Below are 19,624 nucleotides of genomic sequence, written 5' to 3' on the forward strand. Positions count from 1 at the left end.
CTGTGACTCAGTTGTGTGTGTCTGCCTTGCCAGCGCCTCGCTGAACAAACAGTAGTTGGGTTGGGCACTGCCCTGCGGAGTGTTTACAGTGGCGCAGCGGCGGGTGCGAAAGCGCGTGCGAAGGGGAAGGGGACTCGCGCCGTCCGCCGCCGCCCCGGGCCTGGCGGGGCGAGCTGCGGACGGAAAGCGCTGAGAACCCAGCAACGAGGCATTGGGTGGAGGGAGTGGGGTCCGGAGACCTACTCCAGTGTAGACGCTTCTCTGTCCTGTAGCTCTTACCCACTACCGCCACTCTAGCGAAAGGCTACCCTGACACGTCCTGGGCCCCCAGTGTCTTCTCCCTCGCCGTCTGGCGGGGAGTTGGTGGAAAGAAGGCCGGGTCCTTTACGTGTAGTTGTCCAAGGCCTATCCCTCGCCCACCTGCTGCTGCTGCTGCTGCTGCTGGCGGAGAGGGACAGGAATCCCGGACTCCCTGCGCCCTGGACGGCGGTATTCATCTGGCTCTCCCAGCGACTTTCATTACGGGTCCTCAACTCGCTGACTTGAGGGAGAAGCCAGGGGCGGGTGGGAGGCGATCCGCCTCAGCGCCCGGCCTCCTGGCGAGTAAGAAATCCGCTAACTACTCGATATACTGTGGCGAAGAGATAGCAGAGCGTTCGCGCCTCGTTCCTTTTGTGCTTAGGGACGGCCGGACCAGCCACCAGGGCCCACGGTGCGTCGGAACCGGCGTTGCACACGGACTTAGCAGAGGAGGAAAGTTGGAAGAGATCGGCGCGCCTTGGATATGATTGTCATCCTGGGGCCGGCGCTCTAGAGTCAGAGAGAGGGAGAGAGAGAGAGACGGGCGAAGGGAGGGGGCAGAAAAAGGGGAGGGGTAGAGGAGGGCCGCGGAGGAGAGGCGGGCGCTAGGGAGGGGCGAGGGGAGCGCCAGCGAGCGGGAGAGGGAGCCGGGAGGAAGAGGGAGAGGGCGAGGCGCGCCTGGCGGCCGGGTTGGCTGCGGCCGCCCAGAGGCTCCTGCCAGTCCAACCACCGACTACACCCTGGGAAGGAGGAGCTTCAGGCGCGCACAAGGCGTCAGAATCCTCAATTTCCAACTTAGCATCTTGGCAGGACCTTTGCGAAGCCAAAAGCAGAGCCCCCCAGTGCAAAGAGCGAGGGGGAAAAGAGAAAGCAGCAAAGGAGGGGGGGTTACCCAGCCGGGGCGAGTGAGACGCGCAGAGGAGCGGTCTCGGCGGTCACAGCCGGAGACGCGCGGGAAGCCAGCGAGGAGGCGCCGCGAGCCGGAGCCGGGGAGCCGGGGCCCGGGAGCCGGGGCCCGAGGAGCGGCGGCCCGGGGCGGCCGGAGGCCAGGTGCCCGCCCGCTCGCCCTCGCAGGGCGCCGCCCGGCTCGTTGGCGGCCGCGGCGCGGCGCGCCCCATGCCCGTGTGTGGCCATGTCCTACCCGCAGGGCTACTTGTACCAGCCGTCCGCCTCGCTGGCGCTCTACTCGTGCCCCGCGTACAGCACCAGCGTCATCTCGGGGCCCCGCACGGATGAGCTCGGCCGCTCGTCGTCGGGCTCCGCGTTCTCGCCCTACGCCGGCTCCACCGCCTTCACGGCGCCCTCGCCGGGCTACAACTCGCACCTCCAGTACGGCGCCGACCCCGCGGCGGCCGCGGCAGCCGCCTTCTCTTCGTACGTGGTGAGTGAGCAGGAGCCGCGGCGGGCGAGGGCAGCTGGGGCCGCGCGCGGCGGGCGGGGGCTGCGAGAACCCCGGCCTCGGCGCCACCGCGGACTGGCCGCGCCAAGCTTCGCGGCCGCTGCAAACTTGGGCGATTGTCTCGCTCGGCTTCGCCCGGGCCTGGGGCTCCGGAGTGACTCGGAGAAGCTCAGAGCCGCGTCCGGCTACGATCGCCGAGCTGGCGGAAAGTGTTTTGGGGGGAGAGGTCGCTGCAATTAAAGAGCAGCCTTTGGTTCAAACGTGAGCTCCAGGCCGCCTTGCGATTTTTATTTTATTTTTTAGTTCGGCAATTTCGGAAAAGTAGTTCTAAAGAAAGAGACCCGAAATGTGAGCAGAAGAGTGCGAAATCTATGTAAATGTGTTTGGCTTCGCTTTTAATTAGTCCTCCAAAATGTTGCAAATCCGTAATCCTATCTTCGCAATCCGATTTGGAGGTATTAAATTTCTGAAAAGTCGGCCGAGCTGCGGTGCATCCGGGATTTTTCGGCCGGGTGCACTTTCTGGAAAAGCGTCGTGGCTTCGGCTTGGGATACCATTTTTGGAAGGGCGGGAGTGCTGTGGCAAGGTTTAACTTTTCGTTTGCCTTTCTTTGGAGTGGAGAAAATGCCTTTGCTTTCCACGCTCTTTCTCTTGCGCCTAAAGTGGAGCCACCCGGGCGCGGAGCGCAGAGTCGCCGCCGCGCCCGGGCCTCTCTCTGAGTGGAGGGCCTGGCCACGGTGGTCGCGTCCGTGCACGGGGGACCGACGTGCCCGGGCAGACTGGGGCCTACAGGGTGCCGCCGAGGCCAGGACGGCTTCAAGCACCCCCGAAGGACCGGACTCAGGAGTTGGCGCCCCAGCTGCCTTCTGAGTAGGGGGAGGGGTTGCCCTTGGGTCTGAGCCCGCCAGTCCTAGTCCAGCAGAAGCCGGAGTTCGGGCCTCGCCGCCCGCAGACCCCGGGTCGCAGTGAAAGTGTGCTGCGGCCTCCCAGGTGGCAGTGGGGACCACGGCCCACTCTCACCTTCTTTCTACCTGTTCCCTGCAGGGCTCTCCCTATGACCATACACCCGGCATGGCGGGCTCCTTGGGGTACCACCCGTACGCAGCGCCCCTGGGCTCGTACCCGTACGGGGACCCCGCGTACCGAAAGAACGCCACGCGAGACGCCACCGCTACACTCAAGGCCTGGCTCAACGAGCACCGCAAGAACCCCTACCCCACCAAGGGCGAGAAGATCATGCTGGCCATCATCACCAAGATGACCCTCACCCAGGTGTCCACCTGGTTTGCCAACGCGCGCCGGCGCCTCAAGAAGGAGAACAAGATGACGTGGACTCCGAGGAACCGCAGCGAGGACGAGGAAGAGGAGGAGAACATTGACCTGGAGAAGAACGACGAGGATGAGCCCCCCAAGCCCGAGGACAAGGGAGACCCTGAGGGCCCCGAAGCAGGTTGGTGGACGTGGGCAAGGATGTGTTGAGCAGGAGTAAGAAAGAAAAGGGGGATCTAGAGAGCGGGAGCACCGGACCTGGGGGTTGGGGGCCGGGGTCTTTGCCGCTGCGGTGGGGGACCTGGACCCCGCCGCGCGGCCTCTGCGCCTCTGATTGCCTGGGTTTCGCCCGCAGGAGGAGCGGAACCGAAGGCGGCTCCGGGCTGCGAGCGGCTGCAGGGGCCGCCCACTCCCGCCGGCAAGGAGACCGAAGGCAGCCTCAGCGACTCCGATTTTAAGGAGCCGTCATCCGAGGGCCGTCTCGACGCGCTGCCCGGGCCCCCGCGTGCCAGCGGGCCCTCCCCGGTGGGGCCAGCCGTGGCGCGGCTGGCCGAGGACCCGGGCCCTCACTACCCCGCGGGCGCGCCGGCTCCGGGCCCGCACCCGGCCGCGGGAGAGCTGCCCCCGGGTCCCGGCGGGCCCTCGGTCATACACTCGCCGCCGCCGCCGCCGCCACCGCAGGCGGTGCTCGCCAAGCCCAAACTGTGGTCTCTGGCAGAGATCGCCACATCCTCGGACAAGGTCAAGGACGGGGGCGGCGGGAGCGAGGGCTCTCCGTGCCCGCCGTGCCCCGGGCCCGTAGCCGGGCAAGCTCTAGGAGGCAGCCGCGCGTCGCCGGCCCCGGCCCCATCGCGCTCGCCCTCGGCGCAGTGCCCCTTTCCCGGCGGGACGGTCTTGTCCCGGCCTCTCTACTACACTGCGCCCTTCTATCCGGGCTACACGAACTATGGCTCCTTCGGACACCTCCACGGCCACCCGGGGCCCGGGCCGGGCCCCACCACCGGTCCGGGCTCGCATTTCAATGGATTAAACCAGACCGTGTTGAACCGAGCGGACGCTTTGGCTAAAGACCCGAAAATGTTGCGGAGCCAGTCCCAGCTAGACCTGTGCAAAGACTCTCCCTATGAATTGAAGAAAGGTATGTCCGACATTTAACGCGGGCTGCGTCGGTCCCGGACTTCGCTAATTTATTAAAAAACATGGCCTTGGCAGTTATTTTTCCATCAACAAGAGAGAGAGAGAGAGAAAAAAAAAAACCTACCCCTTCTATTAAAAAGTTTATAGTTCATGGAGATGGATAACATAAAAACACAAACATCTCCATACACAAAAAATGTCTTAACCAACAGAAAAGAAAAAAAAAAAAGGATTTGTATTAAATCTTATTCTGTATATTTAATGTAGCATTTTGTATTTAAATTGATAATTCAATATCTTTGAAGTAAATTATGAAATTAAGACACCTGTACAGGCATTTAATGTTTTTTTTGTAATATAAATATATACATTTGTGTTTCCCCCAAAACTGTTTCATAGTTTAAAAATACAAGTTTAATTTAATTTTTTTACACCTATTGATTTTTCTGGGTATGAACTATAAAGTATTATTACAGAAAGGAAACAGGTTATACTCTTAGATTTAAAAAGTGAAACTGCAGCCGCCTTTGTAAAATGCGAAATATTTAATTAAAAGAGATTTTAACAGAATCAGAGCCACTCATTACTTTTTAGAAGCCTCAATAAACTGTCCATTGCCTTGGACAAAAGGTGCAAACTGCAACTTTTTTTTCGAAGTAGGGAAATGAAAGGTTTCACAGAACCTCAGTGAGCCGGGGGATTCATAATTAGGTTGCAATCCCGGGGGTGGGGGGAATCTGGCCCTGCCCCAAATGCAAGTTTGGATCACTGATGCGGGCCGTTGGGGGAGATTGGACCCTGGAGGAAGGAGGAGAGAGACCCAAGTGGATGCCCAGAAGCGGGGAAAGATGGCAAAGGCAGCTAGAGACAGGCACCACCCAAGCTACACCGCTTAACCTAATTACTTCCAATCAGTGTCGTGTTTTATGCAAAGCAATCAGCTGGTGAACTTTGCTAATGAGTTCGATTTTATGCCGGATTTAGTCCTTATTACTATTTCAAAGGTGCTGTGGGCTAATGCGGGCGGGGAGCGTTAGGGGGTGCCAAGGAGAAGGCCTTCCCAACCCACCGTCTTCTCTACCCCTTCAAAATCGGGCATTGATCTCTCCGTGGGATTGATTAAATTAGTAAGTGTTCCATCCGCGGCCGTGCGGGTTAGTAGGCGGCCCCGTAGATGCCGGTGCAGCCGCGGGGTCGGCACCGCGGAACTGGCGAGGGGACGGTTCCCCCCTTTCACAGGTAGGTGTCACACTTGTCCTGAATTTCAAGCCTGCACTCTGCAGCGTCGGAGGTTGGAGAGAGAGAGAGTGGAAGTGGGGGAGGGAGCGCCGCAGGCTCCTGGGGGAAGCGAGGGGAGCCCTGAAAGGACCCGGAGAGCACACCCCGCCCCTCACCGCGGGCCCCGTTTTGGACAAGTGGCCTTCAAAAGTTCAAGGAAATTTGCCTAGATAATGAGGCCGCTGTGGACTCGGTCAGGCTTGTCGTCGCTTTAGCACTTCTCCCGGCTCAGATTCGAGCGTCCGAGTAGCTCCAAAAAAAAAAAAAAAAAAAAATAGTTTTGAGGTTTTCTTTTTCTCATTTTAATCCCGCATATTTAATCTCGAAATGAAAGGTCAGGATGCTTCTCAATCCCCAAACAGGAGGAGACACCGCCCTGCACCCAGGCGCGCCGACACTGTGGGCGCTCGTGTCTTCCTTTTGCGCGGAAGAGGTGCAGCCGGGGACGCGTTTGGCTTCGTGGGGAGTTTTCGGTCACCGGGGAAGAGGGAGGGTTTACTACAAAAACCTAGTCCAGCGGGGGGAATTAATTTGCTCTGTTAAGCCCAAACCTGAGTGTAGAAAGAATGTGTTTGCACATAACATCGGTTTAATTAGGCTAAATCAAAATGCACTTATTTGCATTTCTACTCGACAACTTTAACCCTACTTGCTCTTTTAAAAAATATACCCCCAAACTTTCATCGGAGTTTTTCCTTTTCCTTTTTTTTTTTTTTTAAAGCTGCAACGGGGCTCCTTTGCTTATTCGCATTTAAACGAGTTTGAAAGCTGCATTGTCCAGATGTTTTGTTTTGTTTTGTTTTCCGAACAGCAGTCCACTTCAGAGATCAAATTAGTGAGAAAATTCACGCAGGGAAAATGGTTTCAAAGCTGGAAGTGTGAAGGCTTAAATATGCATGAGACGGTCGTATTTTATTTTGTCCTTTTAATTATAAATGATTTTTTAAACAATTGAATTCCAGAGATGACTTGCCCTACGCCCATCCCCGCGCCCCAGCCCTCCCCCCGCCCCCCGCAACAGCCTGGTTCACAGTCAGCTTTCCCGCCCCCCCTACCCCCCGTTCAATATGCAGCCCCAGGAGTCACCTTGTCTTCTAAAAAAGTCAGAAGAATAGACCAGTCCCCTTCTCTTAAAGAGAGAGTTTAAGGACGCCATCAACTCTGCGGGGTTTTGGAAGCACTGGCCGTAAACCCTGCCCAAAGATTTTAAAAAGAAAATTACAGGCCTCCTTGCTCCCGGGAGTATGCAAATGGCGCGGCGCGGGCCTCACCAGTTTGATTGCAGAGGCTCGGAATGGAAGGCGAACGCCCGCGGCGCTGCCTGGGAACAGGAACCGCGCACCCGGGAGCCCGCGGCGTTTCTCCCCAACGTGGGGCTCTGCAAGGAGCCTCCCGACTGGGGAGCGAAACCGCCAGAGGCTGGGAGGCTGGTGCCCTAGTCACTGCCCCCTCCCCACATCCCCCCTGCCCTTGGCCTCTGCAGGGTCTTCGGTTTTCTTTGCGTAATGCATCTTCAGTACAAGCCTCAATTAAGTAAGGGGTTTCTCCTTTGCAGAGCTGGGTTTTCGGTGGCCAGTGGTTTCTCTAGTGTCTAGAGTCTTTCCAGTTTGGGGGCGGCCTGCCGGGCAGATGGAGGTTCGGGCACTTAGGAAATGTCTCTGGCTTTTACTCCCAGAAGTAGTTGCGTGTCTGTATGGTCCTAAGCCTCTCCAGCCTCCACTGGACCGCCTCTTGGGCAGTGTGGAAGGCGATGCGCCTTGGAGGAGCTGGAGAAAAACTTCCGGCGAACGCAAGGATCCGGGTTTGTTCGCAGGCTTGGATTGGGCCGTGAAAGTGGCTCCAAACAGCGCCTAAGACACCTCGGTGCTGGAGCTGCGGGGGCATTCGCCACCTGCGCTTGGCTGCACGGGTTCCGGCCCCCAAGGAGCGCCTAGCTTGGCACTTAGGGACTAGGAGGCGCTGAATCCCTGGCAATAGAAGTAGGGTCTATGCAATCAGCCTCCTAGACAGCGCAAACCGGACACAGGCTGGGTTCCTTCCCTCGCCCCTCTGTGCGGGGCGGAATCAGTTCCTGGGATTTGGGGGTGCGGAGCGAACAGCCCAGTCAATACCCGAGGGCACGTACGCCGGCGTTGAGGGGACGCGGCGGGAAGAGAGGCCTTTTCTTCCCAAAGTCCTCTGCTCAGAGTGTTGCTCCCCAGCCTGGGTGCCGGGCCTATACCGAGGTCTCCTGGTTTACCAACCCCTCGGGGGTCTCCCATTCCCGGCGATGTGCGCAGCTCTCGGAAGATGGAAGGTTGGGGCGGGGGTGGGGGTGTTGAGCGTGAGGTTTCATAACGGGTCATGCCTCCCAGCCCACCTGTCTCCCACAACTATCCCAGCTGCCAACTCGGCGGAGGCACGAAATAGTGCTTTGCAAAAAGCCCAAAGTGAAAGGAATGTGATTGGGCTCCCCAGAGGGAGCTCGACGCTGATGCAGTTTAGGAAGGGCGCCGCCTACTGGTCCCCGAGCGCCACGCCATTCGCCGAGAGGAGGAGTTAGGTGACACGGGTCTGTGCCCCACTACCCGCCACTGGGCCTTTGCTCTGAACCCCAAGCAGGTCGAACTTTAACTGCCGCACCACCTCGCTCACCGCTGCCCGGGACCCAGGACGTACTTAGCATTGGGGATTTGGAGAGCAGGATCTGCGACCGAAACGGTTTTAACCCTACGGATTCGCGCCACGACTTGCGCACAGTCCTGGAAACCATGCGGCAGGCTATTGAGAAATGTGCCCGCGGCCGAAATAGCCTGAGGGTGGGGGCCGCGGCCCCGAGCAGCTCCCGCACTGCCCAGGTGTTCCCGCTCGGCTTCAGGTGCATGCACTTGTGTTTCTGCTGGCCAGGGCTCTGGAACCGTGCAGTTTTGTTTAATTTGCGGCTTGGCATATCTGGGGTCTACCATGCAACCTTGCCCCCAAAGATCGTTTCTGTCTTTTGGCCTGTGTGTTGGCCATCTATAGGACAAGGACAACAACAACAATAACAACAACAACAAAGCAAAACTAACCTCCGATGCTTCAAACCCTCCTGTATCGACCAGACCTTTAAAGTGGCGAGGCAGGAGGCGCTCACCTGGGCGTCCCCCTTCCCCCGCCTCCCCAGAAGCGCTAACGGGTAATACCAACCCGTCTCCCCCTAACGCGGGGATATCACTGCGCGACGCGGAAGCGCCTTCCGCGCGGCTTTTCGCCTCCCTCGCCACTACGCCGCCGAACAGGCGGAAAATCGGGCCTGGCTAAGACTTTGCCGCCTGTTCTCCCCGCAAACTGGCTAAAGCTGCGGGACTGTCCCTAGACCCACCCCGCGGATCCCCCTTTGTGACCAGGCTAGAGTTGGTCTCCTTTTCGTTTGCGCGCGAAATGCGACTTGGGTCCCGCGCCCAAGGCGGGGCCCAGGTTGTGGCCTAACTGGGGATCGCCTCTAGGGCCGGGCTGCAGCTCCTGCTGCACCCACTGCTGTGGCCAGGCCCTCGGGGCCGTTGGGGGTCTCTGACCTCCTGTTGGCTGCAGGCCCCAGCCCTGGATCTCCCAGGCCGCCGGCCCGGTCCGGCTGCGCTCGTTTCCGGCGCCCGGTGGAGCCCGGCGCGCCCAGACGCCACTTTCCCCAGTGAAATCTGCTTTTATTTGCTCCGAGCAAACCTCGGGCTCTCAGCGCTCCCGCCTGATGGATGCAAATGTAAATGTGCACTTATTTAATTGGATCAGGCCCCAAGATAAAAGAGATAAACGGCTCCCCGTTTGCTAACTTATTTTCCGAAGCATGCAGCGCCGCGTGGAGGGGAAGCTAATGAAGGCGCGGCGCGCGGCGCTCCAGCTCCCCGCGAGAGCTGCAGAGCGCTGGCCCGTCCGCTCGGCCGCAGCTGCGGGTCCTGGTCAACCTCCTTTACATGGGCCCTGCCCGCCGGGTAGGATCCCCGTGGGACCTTCTGTGGCACCAGGACGCGAACGTGAGAAGGTGCGGCGTGGGCTTCGCGCCTGCAAACACCCCGCCTCTCATCACACATTCTCCGGCTTGTTTTCTTCTTTCTTACTCAACCTCCCCATGCTGGAGGCATACCCCAGGCCCATTCGATAGAAAATTCTTTCTTGCTGCTGTTCCCAAGCGTCGACTTTCACTCCAGGTGGCGGGTTCAGAGCAAAAGCAGCGAGGGCCACGAAAAGGACGGGGCGCCCCAGCTCCGCCCTGCAAGCGGAAGGACCTCCATCTTTCCCCAGATGGCTCTCCTTTGGAGTCTGGGATTTCTTTCCGAATCGGGGAGAAACTGTCGGTTACCCCGTACCCCCAATGATGTACGCACGCGATACACACGGCCCTTCGATCATTTCGAGGGGTCGCGGAACCTCAACATCCAGACCTTAGGAGGAGAAAGGGCTTCCTAGCTCTTCCCTCGCCCGGGCTAGAGTTCACAACTTCAGCGCCAGCGCGTCCTCACCCTCAAGTTCGTTCCCCGATTTTGGGCCTCGGTTTTCCCTCTTCTAAGGGCTGGAGAGGAGATCGGGGTGGGCGAGGGCAAGAGGCCGGGCGAGAAAGCCTGAGGATGGGTGCAAAGGAGCGGGCCAAAGGGAGCGCCCTAGGCGGAGACCCTCGCCCAGGAGCCCCTGGAGGCAAGGCTGGGCGGGGCTGGGCAGGGCCGCGCCGGGCGAGGCCTGGCTGGGCTGGGCGGCCGGGCCGCGCCCCGTCCCCAGCGCGCTGATGGATTGGCTTGTCAGGAGAGCTCTGTGCGCTGAGCCCATCAGAAAGCACTTACCTCGCTAAACTGAAATTACTGTCTTTTCAGGGGCTAATTTGTGTAACTCCCATGGAGGGGTTTGGAGGGGGTTTGATGAGGCATAAAATGATGATTAATGAATTTATTGGCCGCCGCTCCTCAAACAAGGGCTGGAGAGCTCCGGTCCGCACCCGCAGCCTGGCGGCGGCGCTCAACACAGCTGGGGTTCGGCCTCCCGGGGCTCAGCGCCCGAAAGGGGTTTCCTCTACCGCGGGGTTCTGGCCCTGGGCGCTTTCCTTGACCTTACTGCCTTCTGCTGGTCCGCCCTGATTTGGGGCGCAGGCTCCAGTCGTGCCACCATCGCCCCCTGCAGGCCGGCTGCAGACCTGGGGCGAGGCCAGGGCCGCCTTAGCTGCAGGCGCAGGGCAGGGCGGCAGTCTCGCCAGACTAGGCCTCAAAGAAGCGGGGACTCCGGTGTGACCAGGGCAGCGCAGGCAGCGTGAAGAAGGAGGTGTGGTCTGTTGTCCAGAGGCGTTACGGCTTCCTGGTTGCGCGCTTGGGCCTTGGTGGCTCAGTCCTACCTCTGCAACTTACCGAGCTGTGCGTCTTCAGCAGATCAAATGGCTTCTCTGAACCTCAGTGGTCTCACCTGTAAAAAGGGACCCTGGTTTTGTGAGGATTCTAGTGGGTGGCATATAGTTGTCCTTCAGTATGGTTATTAGGGTCTTGCTCTCTGAAGACTTCACTAGCCAAGGCCTGGGTAAGGGCAGGGGAGTGAGGCTTGAGGTTCTGACTTGGTGACCATTCTACCAGCATAGCTGACATTCCTCAGCACGCCCCTCCTCCTCCCTACCTCTTCACCACTTTCTCTGGCCTTGTACCACAGCCTGGGGCTTGAGGGGGGAGGGGGACACGGGGAGCCTGGGAAGGCACTTACACCGGGGAATGACCTGATCAGAGCTGAGCTTTGGGGAATGGACTGGACCTGACTTGGAGGAGAATTGAATTTCAGGTTAGTTCCCAGGACAGTCCAGAACACCTCAGCTTATAACCCCCTTTTGTCTGCAGGCTCCTGCCTTGTGGAATCTGCCCACAGCGGCCTTTTAGCTGCTTCCTCTGCTCTCAATCCAGAACCTGAAGCCCATGAACTTATCAATTCAGCTGGAATTCTTTACGTCCCCTGCCTACCTCACTCCCCCCACGCAGGCTCACCTAGATCTCCCAACAGTCCGCTCTGCCTTTGACCCTGCAGCACATCCTGCCCTGCTGAAACAGAGCATAGGAAAGCCCTTGGCACTGACCTCTGCAGTGGCATGCTGAGGCTGGCCTCCCTGTTCTAGGTGCTGCTAATGCAGCCATGAACAAAACAAAGGCCCTGTCCTCCCGGAGCTTACATTTTAGAGAGGAGACAGAAAGTAACAATGGTTTGTCACAATGTCCCAGTGATGAGCGTTAGGAGAAAAATTAAGGAGAGCAAGGATATGGAAGGGAGCGTGTTTGTTTAACTAACAAGGGCAGTCTGGGAAGTGTCCCTTAGAAAGTAGCATTTGAGCAGAGACCTGAAAGAAATTAGAGACTAGGCTGTAAAGATCTCTGGGGATGGAGCGGGGAGAGTTCTGGGCAGAGGAAGTAGCAAGTGCAAAAATCCCGAGGTGGAAGCAGTTTCGAGCAACTGCAAGGAGATCTTTGTGGGGGAAGATGAGGCTAGAGCAAAGCCAGGTTCAGGTTATAGGTCCTTGTAGGTCGCCATGAGATGTTTGAGTTTCATGATGAGAGCGAGACAGGGAAGAAGAGGGGGAGGGATTTGAGGTGGTGGCGGGACCTAATTTATGTTTTAAAAGTCACCGCAGGTGTGAGGAGCCGAGACTCTGGGAGGACAAGTGTGGAAGCTATAACCAGTTAGAAGGCTGATGGTGAATCCAGGAGCAGGTAATGCTGCCTTGGACCAGGGAGGTAGCCAGAGAGGTGAGGAGCAGTGGTCAGATTCAGACTGTATTTTGAAGGGAGAGGCAACAGGCTTTGCCGATGGATTGGGTGTGAGGGATGAGAGGAGGGGAGTCTGGCTGCCTCCAAAGGTTTGAGCCCGAGCACCCAGGAGCTTGGGGATTGCTATTTGCTGAGATATCAAACAATAAGAGAGAAGCAGGATTATTTTTTTCAGAAAGGGGAGAAGTAAGATATCCATCGATTTGACCCTAAGCCCTTTGGCCCAAAGGAGTTTCTGTAGAGCAGGGATCCCCCAACCCCCAGGCTGCAGACAGGTACTGGGCCACCAACCGGTAAAGCAGTAGGTGAGCGGCATTGGGCCAGGTGAGCGAGTGAAGCTTCTTCCATATTTGCAGCCACTCCTGAGTGCTAGCATCACCATCTCAGCTCTACCCCAGATCACCCCAGATCATAGGAGCACCAGTCCCTGGTGCCAAAAATATTAGGGACCCCTGCTCTAGAGGACACGCTGGGCATTCAGTGGCAAAGTTCACAGCACCCAGAGCAAAACCTGCAGTGAACAGATCCTTCCTCCCGACACCAGAGAGCTCTGACCACTGCGTCTTCCTTTTATAACTGTCAATCATTTTTTCTTTCTTTCTTTCTTTCTTTCTTTCTTTCTTTCTTTCTTTCTTTCTTTCTTTCTCTCTCTCTCTCTCTCTCTCTCTTTCTCTCTCTCTCTCTCTCTCTCTCTCTCTCTCTCTCTCTCCCTCCTTCCCTCCCTCCTTCCCTCCCTCCCTCCCTTCCTTCCTTCCTTTTTTTAATCAGTGGAGAAACTGGGGTTCAGGAAGTGAAAAGCGACTTTCTCATGCTCACTCAGGGAGTTTATCAGCAGAACCGAACCAGAAACCCAGGCCTCCTGACTCCTAGGCTTTCTCCCTCTGCCTCACGCAAGCTAAGTTCTCTGGGATATCTCTATTTTAACAGAGAAGTCTTGGAAACAAAATGCCTTAACAGAGAGGAATGAATTTATAATGGTGGAATTTCAGACACTGTGACAGGCTGTCAAGGGAGATATTTTTAGGCCGGGCTGAGAAACATCTTAGGCCTCCTGGAACGCGGCTGGAGCATGGCCGCTTCCTCGGGACTCCGTGTGTGAAGTACAGATGAGGGGGAAGCGAGGAGCGTGCCATCTCTCCGAGCCGGTCAGAGGCGAGGAGGCACTGGGGCTGCCACGCCTGCCAGGGAGCCTGTGCCTCCCTCCACAATCGCGCTTCAAAGAGATGATGTGCTCGGTTCTCCTGCCGGAAGGGACCCTTCACCCACCCGCAGTTTATCTCGCCTAATACAAGCAGAAATCAACGTCCCATCATTTCATAGAGCAACTCCTTTTAACGAAGGTTTGACTCGGGGACCAGTTTCCGAGTTATGGGTCTTCCGTGCATTTATTTGAATTTCTTTTCCTTCCTTCCTTCCTGCCTTTTCTTTTTTCATATCTCAGCGTGACTTTTTTTTTTTTTTTTCCCCTCATCCTTTTCTTGACTGCTTGCTTGTGTTGTCTATATGGTTGTCATCTCGGGGAATTTTTTTTTCTATAAAACTATCAGTGGCTTTGTCCCCAAGGGAACCCACAGGCCCTTAGGAGCAGCGTCTTGACATCTCTCAAGCAGAGTGAGACATCTGTTCGCCTTGGATTCCAAATATCCTCACAGTTCCTGAGCAGCCCAGACACCGGCCCAGCTAACACGGGCTGACATCAGACTAACCAGACAGTTGTCATTTCTGAGACCTTTTTTTTTTCTTTTTTTTTTTTTTAGATCCAAACCACAAGGTTTTTTTGTTTGTTTGTTTGTTTTGTTTGCCCTCTATTTGTAGCCAGCATCTAAATCCAAACCCTGTGGCTCTTTTTTTTTCCAAAGACGCCTATGTGCAGATGTTCTTTGGTCGCTGAGGGCCGATTTTCCTGGATGACATAAAAGAGTGGATTAGTGGCAACTTAGAGAAAAGGGCTCATTTGGAATAAACACCACCTCTTTGCTCTCTTGAAAAATGTGGTAGAAAAATTGTCAGCCTGGTTTATTTTGGTTGGTGGACTTGTTTTGCTCTCAGATTTTTTTTTTTCTTTCTTTCTTACTCCCTTTTTTCTTTTTAATTTTCCCTTTTAATCTGGTAAACGCCTGACAGATCCTAGAACATGTAGGAATGTCTAAAAACCTCCATATGCCTTGACACTGCAAGAAATAAGCCCTCGCTTTACTCAGTGCTCCTCCAAATTTATTCATCCGGGCTCACCCTCCAAATCCTTGTCATGGCCTCCACTGTTGAGACGATATACAGAATGATTTCCTTCGAATTTTGTCACCATTTACTTATATTGAAAGGAATATTTATACCTCTACTGTAACTAAGAAACTAGTGGCACTTGCCATCAATAGATGATAATTATAAAAAACAAAATAATTACTTGACAGTCTTGGCCCCCTGGGCTTCGAAAGTGACTGGCAGCTTTCAATGTCTCCCGTCGCTCCTAGGGATCTCCCCAACCCCTTTCCCTTCTGCTTTGCCGGCTGCCTCCTGACTTCTGTGGGCCGCACGAGCATCTCTTCACCCCCATTTCAAGTCATCACGTGTCCCTCCCCAAAGATGCACTTACCACACTTTGGGAAATAGTAACTGTTCATTTTACCTCTATGGAAACTGAGGCCTTGAGAGGTAAAGCAACTTGCGGAAGGTCACACAGCTGGTTGGTGACGAAGGCGGGGCTGGCTGTCCCCACCCTGCTGCCCGTGCGCCCCTTTCTTAATGACCCTTTGCCCTCTAATCCCCATCTTGGGGCGTGTGTGCGTGCTGCTAGGGAGGCAGGACGGAAACTGGAGAACCCTCGCAAACCCGCCGGGCTCTTGTTCTCTCCGGCCCGCTGGTTCTGCAAGGCCCGGGGCCTTTTGCCTGTCTCTGGGTCGCTCTTCGGGGTGAGAGGCCAAGCCCCGCTGCCCAGTCCGCTCTTTGACACCACAAAGGACTCTGGCCCTTCTCCCTTCCCTGTAGGGGTCTCTAGTTCTGAGAACAGCTTGGGGAAGGGGTTAGTAGGCTTGATGGGGCAGATGCTACCTCCCTTTAAGAGGTATCTACCCCAGCGGTTCCCACCGCCTGCCCCAGCCCCAGAAGGCCTGCCGTGACCCCTTAGTGGTCCTGCCGCGTCCCCGGCCTGCATCCGGCCCCGGCTCTCACCCCTGCTCTAGGCCACGCGTCTGACCACCTGACGTGCATCTCCAGCTGGAAGGACCACAAGCAACTCCAATTCAAAACGTCCCAGCCGAGGTCGCCTTCTCCCCATTGCTAGCCATTCCCCGACTCCAACTCTGACTCCAGATCCGTTTCTCTGGCCCTCCTTCATCCGATCGCCCAGTAGAAACGGGCCGACGCCTCTCTTTCACCCACGCCCCGTATGCGCTCGCTCCCCAAGTCCCACGGGTCCTCTTGAGAGGTCTCGTTCCACCGCCTCCCTCCCCTGCTCTGGTCTGAGCCTTTGTCGTCTGTCAAGCAGCTGTGGCACGTCCTCCCGACTGTGTCCCTGCCCCGGCTTTGCGGCACCAACGCACGATGCAAAGCCCCGGAGTGTCCTGACCGTTCCCTACATGTCGGTGGAGATGAAAACAAATGAATGGACCCCGCCCCCCCCAAGCCTATGTTCCTGTTTGTTTCTTCCCACAGAAATATGAACTTTGAAACAAACAGCTCTGGGGGCAGATGGATATGAGTTCAAATTCTGACCGCAACCTGTTATCTCGAAGTGTCCTTAGTGAGCCAGATTAAAAGACCACGAAATCTAGACAGAGAGGCCCAGGCCCCTTGGTGATGGAGAAGGTGGGTTCCAGTGCCCGGCTGCCTGGGTTTCATTCCCATCCGTGCCGTTCATGCTGTGCTGTCCTGGGCAGGTTTCTTGGGCAGGTTTCTTAACCTCTCTGAAATTTAGTGCCCTCACTTTATAAAACAGGAAGAATAATAGCATCTACCTCAGCGGGTGAAGATTGAATGAGATAACGTCAGCAAAGCCCGCCGAAGAACACGTGTGACTCGCCGTAAATATAACCTCTTATCATTGTTACTCAATAAATACGGTTTCGTCTTCTCAAAAATGACCCCAACTGAGGATTTCTAAAATTGCGTAGTGCGTTTTCCCCCAGCTCTTAATTATTTTACATCTTTTTGCTGACCGGCGATGGTTAAGATGTGTAAAGTTCAAAAAAAAAAAAAAAAAGCTTATTTTAAAAATCGCTCCTTGGAACATCATTTCATTACTTAAAACTTTCTGCTGACGCATCTGTTCCTTGGTAACTGAGTCTTTCTTTACCAATAACTTTAATTACATCAATCACTCTTTCCAAAAACTGCTGAATGATGAAAACCTCTAGAGGTGACACCGTGGATTTCTTTTGCGCGAGTGGGGGCTTGTGGAGGGAGAATATGTTTTTCTTTCCTTTTCTTTCTTTTTTTTTTTTTTCATAGCGATTAGTACTTCAATCACGGGAAGTATGTGTGTAGTATTTATGATATGCTCTCTCTGTATCTCATCACTTTATAATTAGCAAGAGCAGGAGCAATGATGGTTCATGACTTACTTGTTTATTTTTCCGTAACGTCTCGAATCGCGTTGGATGGAATCTGTTTCATCTGACATTTCTTAGTTGTGAGGCCCGCGTTGCCACTTTGGGGGTAAAATAAGTGATGTCCAAGCATGCCGACACCCGGTCCTTAACCAAAATCTCCCAATCATGCAGTTCATGGGTCAACATATTATCTAAACTTCCGTGATTTTGTTATCACTCATTGTAGCTACCTTATTGGTCTCTTAGTACGTGCCAGTTATTGTACTAAAGGTTTTACGTACATGACCTCAGTAGAGTCTCATCGGACTTATGGAGTAGGTGCTGTTATTATCCTTATTTTACAAATGAAAAAAACCGAGGCCCTGAAAGGTTTACGTGTGTAAGTAGGTGTCCAAGTGGGACGTGAACCTGAAAATGTCTGATTCCCATTCTCTGGACCCAGATGGTGCCGGCCGCTCTTTGCTGCTTTAGGCATCAGCTGCGGGAAAGCGGAGATCCTCAATGCGACGCGAGCTGTAGGATGCGGGCCGGGAGCGGGGTGCATCCCGCAAAACCCTGCCCCTGAGCGCCTGCTCTTCCTTCCTCTCCTCCCCGCCAGGCTCTTGTCCTCTCCCTCTTGAGGGGCATCAGCCTCCTAATGGGCCTCTCTGTCTCCAGGCTCTCCCCCGATCTTTCCGTCTACACGCTGTGTCCATTTTAGCCAGGGGACAGTAGCCGGGGGAGCTATGGGAGGTTGTAGAGCAGGAGAATGATAAAAATCAAAGCCTCCCCTCATTCCCCTCTATGTCATTCGAAGCTCTGCATCATTCTGACCTGGACTCCCAAGTATGATGCTCTTTCAAACTTCGTGCTCTAACCCTATAAAATAGTGCAATTTCTATGTACTATTTTGCCTCTGGGCCTTCGCCCGTTTTATTCCCTCTGGCCGGCATGCCTGTTTTCACTCTCTCCCCACACTTTTCTACAGTCGACGCCTACATAGTAAAAGGTAGATGCTTAAAACTCCCTCCTCCCCCAGTGCTTTGCCCCAATCTGTGCCAAAGGTATAAAGTAAGGGGTAAGCAAAGTCCCGTAGGTATTTGATTCACCTCTGAGGTTCAGTTTCTCCATCCGTAAATTGGGACACGATCATGGTGATAAGAGTCCATTCTAAGTGGATGCTTTAAAAACCAATGTATGAGTCAGTGTTTTGTAGGATTATTGTGAGGCCTGAAGGAGATCATTGCAGGCAAATTTCATAGGCCGATGGAGGAATAAACAAAGGCATGAGGCTCAACCCTAATCTTAAAACAGCTCTTTGAGAGCCATTGCCTTCCTTCTCTTTTGGGATGGCAATGTGCCCAGCCTTAGGGGACGAACCATTTGTGTCTAGGCCCGTTGAGATCCCTCCATTCCCCTTTGCCAGATGCCCACTTCCCCAGCCTCCCTTGCAGCTAGGTGCTCATGTGACCACTTCTGGCCAATGGGATATAAGGAGACATCTACGAATCTTTCTGAATCTTGCAAAATGAGGTGGTGAGATTAAAGATCAATGATGTTTAATCCCCACCTCATCCTTTTCTTTTTCTTTTTTTCTTTTAGCAAAAGATTGCTCCCTCTCCCTCTTTCTCTTCTTCTCTCTCTCATTCTGGTTCTGAAGTTATCTTACGTGGAATTTTAATATATTATAACAAACAAAGCACAACTGCTTTAATCAAAAGGGAGATTGAAGAGTGCAGGAACCCCATCTTAGCTTCGCAGGCAGACCCTGAATCACATCTACAAAACAACACTTGGAAAACCAGGTTGGAGCACCTCTACATCTTATAGTGGACAAGTGTAATTTTATTTGTGTATACTTTCGGACAGTTATTCTAGTCCAGCATCCCTAATTTTCCTCAGGAACCATCTCTCTCCTACTCTGAGTTTATATGCTTTTGATGAAACTAATTCAGTTCTGATGCTAGGGCTAGACTATTTAGGTCTGGCCCATTGCCCATCCCCCTGAATACAGTGATTGGTTCAGGAACGTGCACATTACCCAGTTTGGTCCAATGAGATTGAGACTTAGGATGTTTATTAAAATTGAGGAGAGTTAGAGGCTTCCTCTTCCCATTGAACATGAACCCTGGGACTATAAAACCCGAGAATGAAGTCCACATGGACGGGAACAGAGTTGAAAGATGAGAAGAGACCAGATCCTAGAGACTTCGAACCCTCGGATTAAGCTTTGCCTGAAGACAGACAGAGTCACTGCCAGACTTTTGGTTTTGTGAGTCAATAAATTCCCTTTTCTTTGGGTACTTTGAATTTCACCTTCTATTTTTGTAACCCAAAGAGTCCCAATTAGTGCACATCCTTTCCAGACCCCAAACCCTGGAGTCTTCTGAGAGGTAGATGTGAAGGCCGTTCACAAACTTTCCAGTTTTTCCCCTCCCGGGCCTGCGGTGGGATTGTGCTTCCTCACTGACTTCCTTTGCCAATGAAATGTGCATGGAAGTGAGACGTGTCATTTCCAGGGGGGGCCCTTCCGAAGTCAGTGCCTGATTCACCACTTCCTCTCTTTCCCTCCCATAATGATGTTTCAGATGATGGAGGCGCCGTCAGCCTGGGTCCCAGACTGAGGACGACGTGGAGCAGAGACCCCTGCTGACCCTCAATGGATATGTACCGTGAGCAAGAAATAAAACCTTTGTTGTTTCAAGCCATTGAGATTGTGGGTAATTTGTTATATAACAGCACGCCTTAGTCTACCCTGAATAATATAACCAAAATTATTCTTCTCTTTACACTCCTCCCCCTCCCCCTCCCTCTTCCTCTCCTCCTCCTCTCCTGCCTCCTCCTTCTCCTCCTTTCGCCCTTCCTCTCTCTCTCTCCCTCTCATTTCTGCCATGCTCTGCCCAGTAGTCATGACTCTGTTTCTTAACTTATCTTCTGTCAACAGACTGTTAGAAGGCATCCATTATTGTCCATCTCCT

General features: G+C 54.5%; 1 protein-coding gene across 2 annotated transcripts; it reads left to right on the forward strand.

Moving 5' to 3' along the window:
* Positions 1–932: 932 nt before the first annotated feature.
* On the forward strand, positions 933–19,354 carry IRX5 (iroquois homeobox 5). Of its 2 annotated transcripts, XM_036231283.1 has the most exons (4): positions 933–1,681; positions 2,744–3,149; positions 3,324–4,106; positions 19,235–19,354. In XM_036231283.1, exons 1-4 carry the CDS (start codon positions 1,433–1,435, stop codon positions 19,297–19,299), a joined length of 1,503 nt encoding a protein of 500 aa, XP_036087176.1. In that variant the 5' UTR covers positions 933–1,432; the 3' UTR covers positions 19,300–19,354. The 2 variants fall into 2 exon arrangements, with proteins under 2 accessions (XP_036087176.1, XP_015997866.2); XM_016142380.2 differs by lacking the exon at positions 19,235–19,354 and having other exon boundaries at positions 934–1,681; positions 3,324–4,729.
* Positions 19,355–19,624: the final 270 nt, after the last annotated feature.

The sequence above is a fragment of the Rousettus aegyptiacus genome, unplaced genomic scaffold, assembly GCF_014176215.1.
Source record: "Rousettus aegyptiacus isolate mRouAeg1 unplaced genomic scaffold, mRouAeg1.p scaffold_m13_p_14, whole genome shotgun sequence".
Classification (NCBI taxonomy): domain Eukaryota; kingdom Metazoa; phylum Chordata; class Mammalia; order Chiroptera; family Pteropodidae; genus Rousettus; species Rousettus aegyptiacus.

What these genes read in the sequence shown, in the direction of transcription:
- IRX5 (XM_036231283.1), top strand. Translation starts at nt 1,433, where the DNA reads ATGTCCTACCCGCAGGGCTACTTGTACCAGCCGTCCGCCTCGCTGGCG. An exon ending in CCGCCTTCTCTTCGTACGTG is followed by an intron (nt 1,682 to 2,743) that starts GTGAGTGAGCAG and finishes TGTTCCCTGCAG; the next exon opens with GGCTCTCCCTATGACCATAC. An exon ending in CCCTGAGGGCCCCGAAGCAG is followed by an intron (nt 3,150 to 3,323) that starts GTTGGTGGACGT and finishes TTTCGCCCGCAG; the next exon opens with GAGGAGCGGAACCGAAGGCG.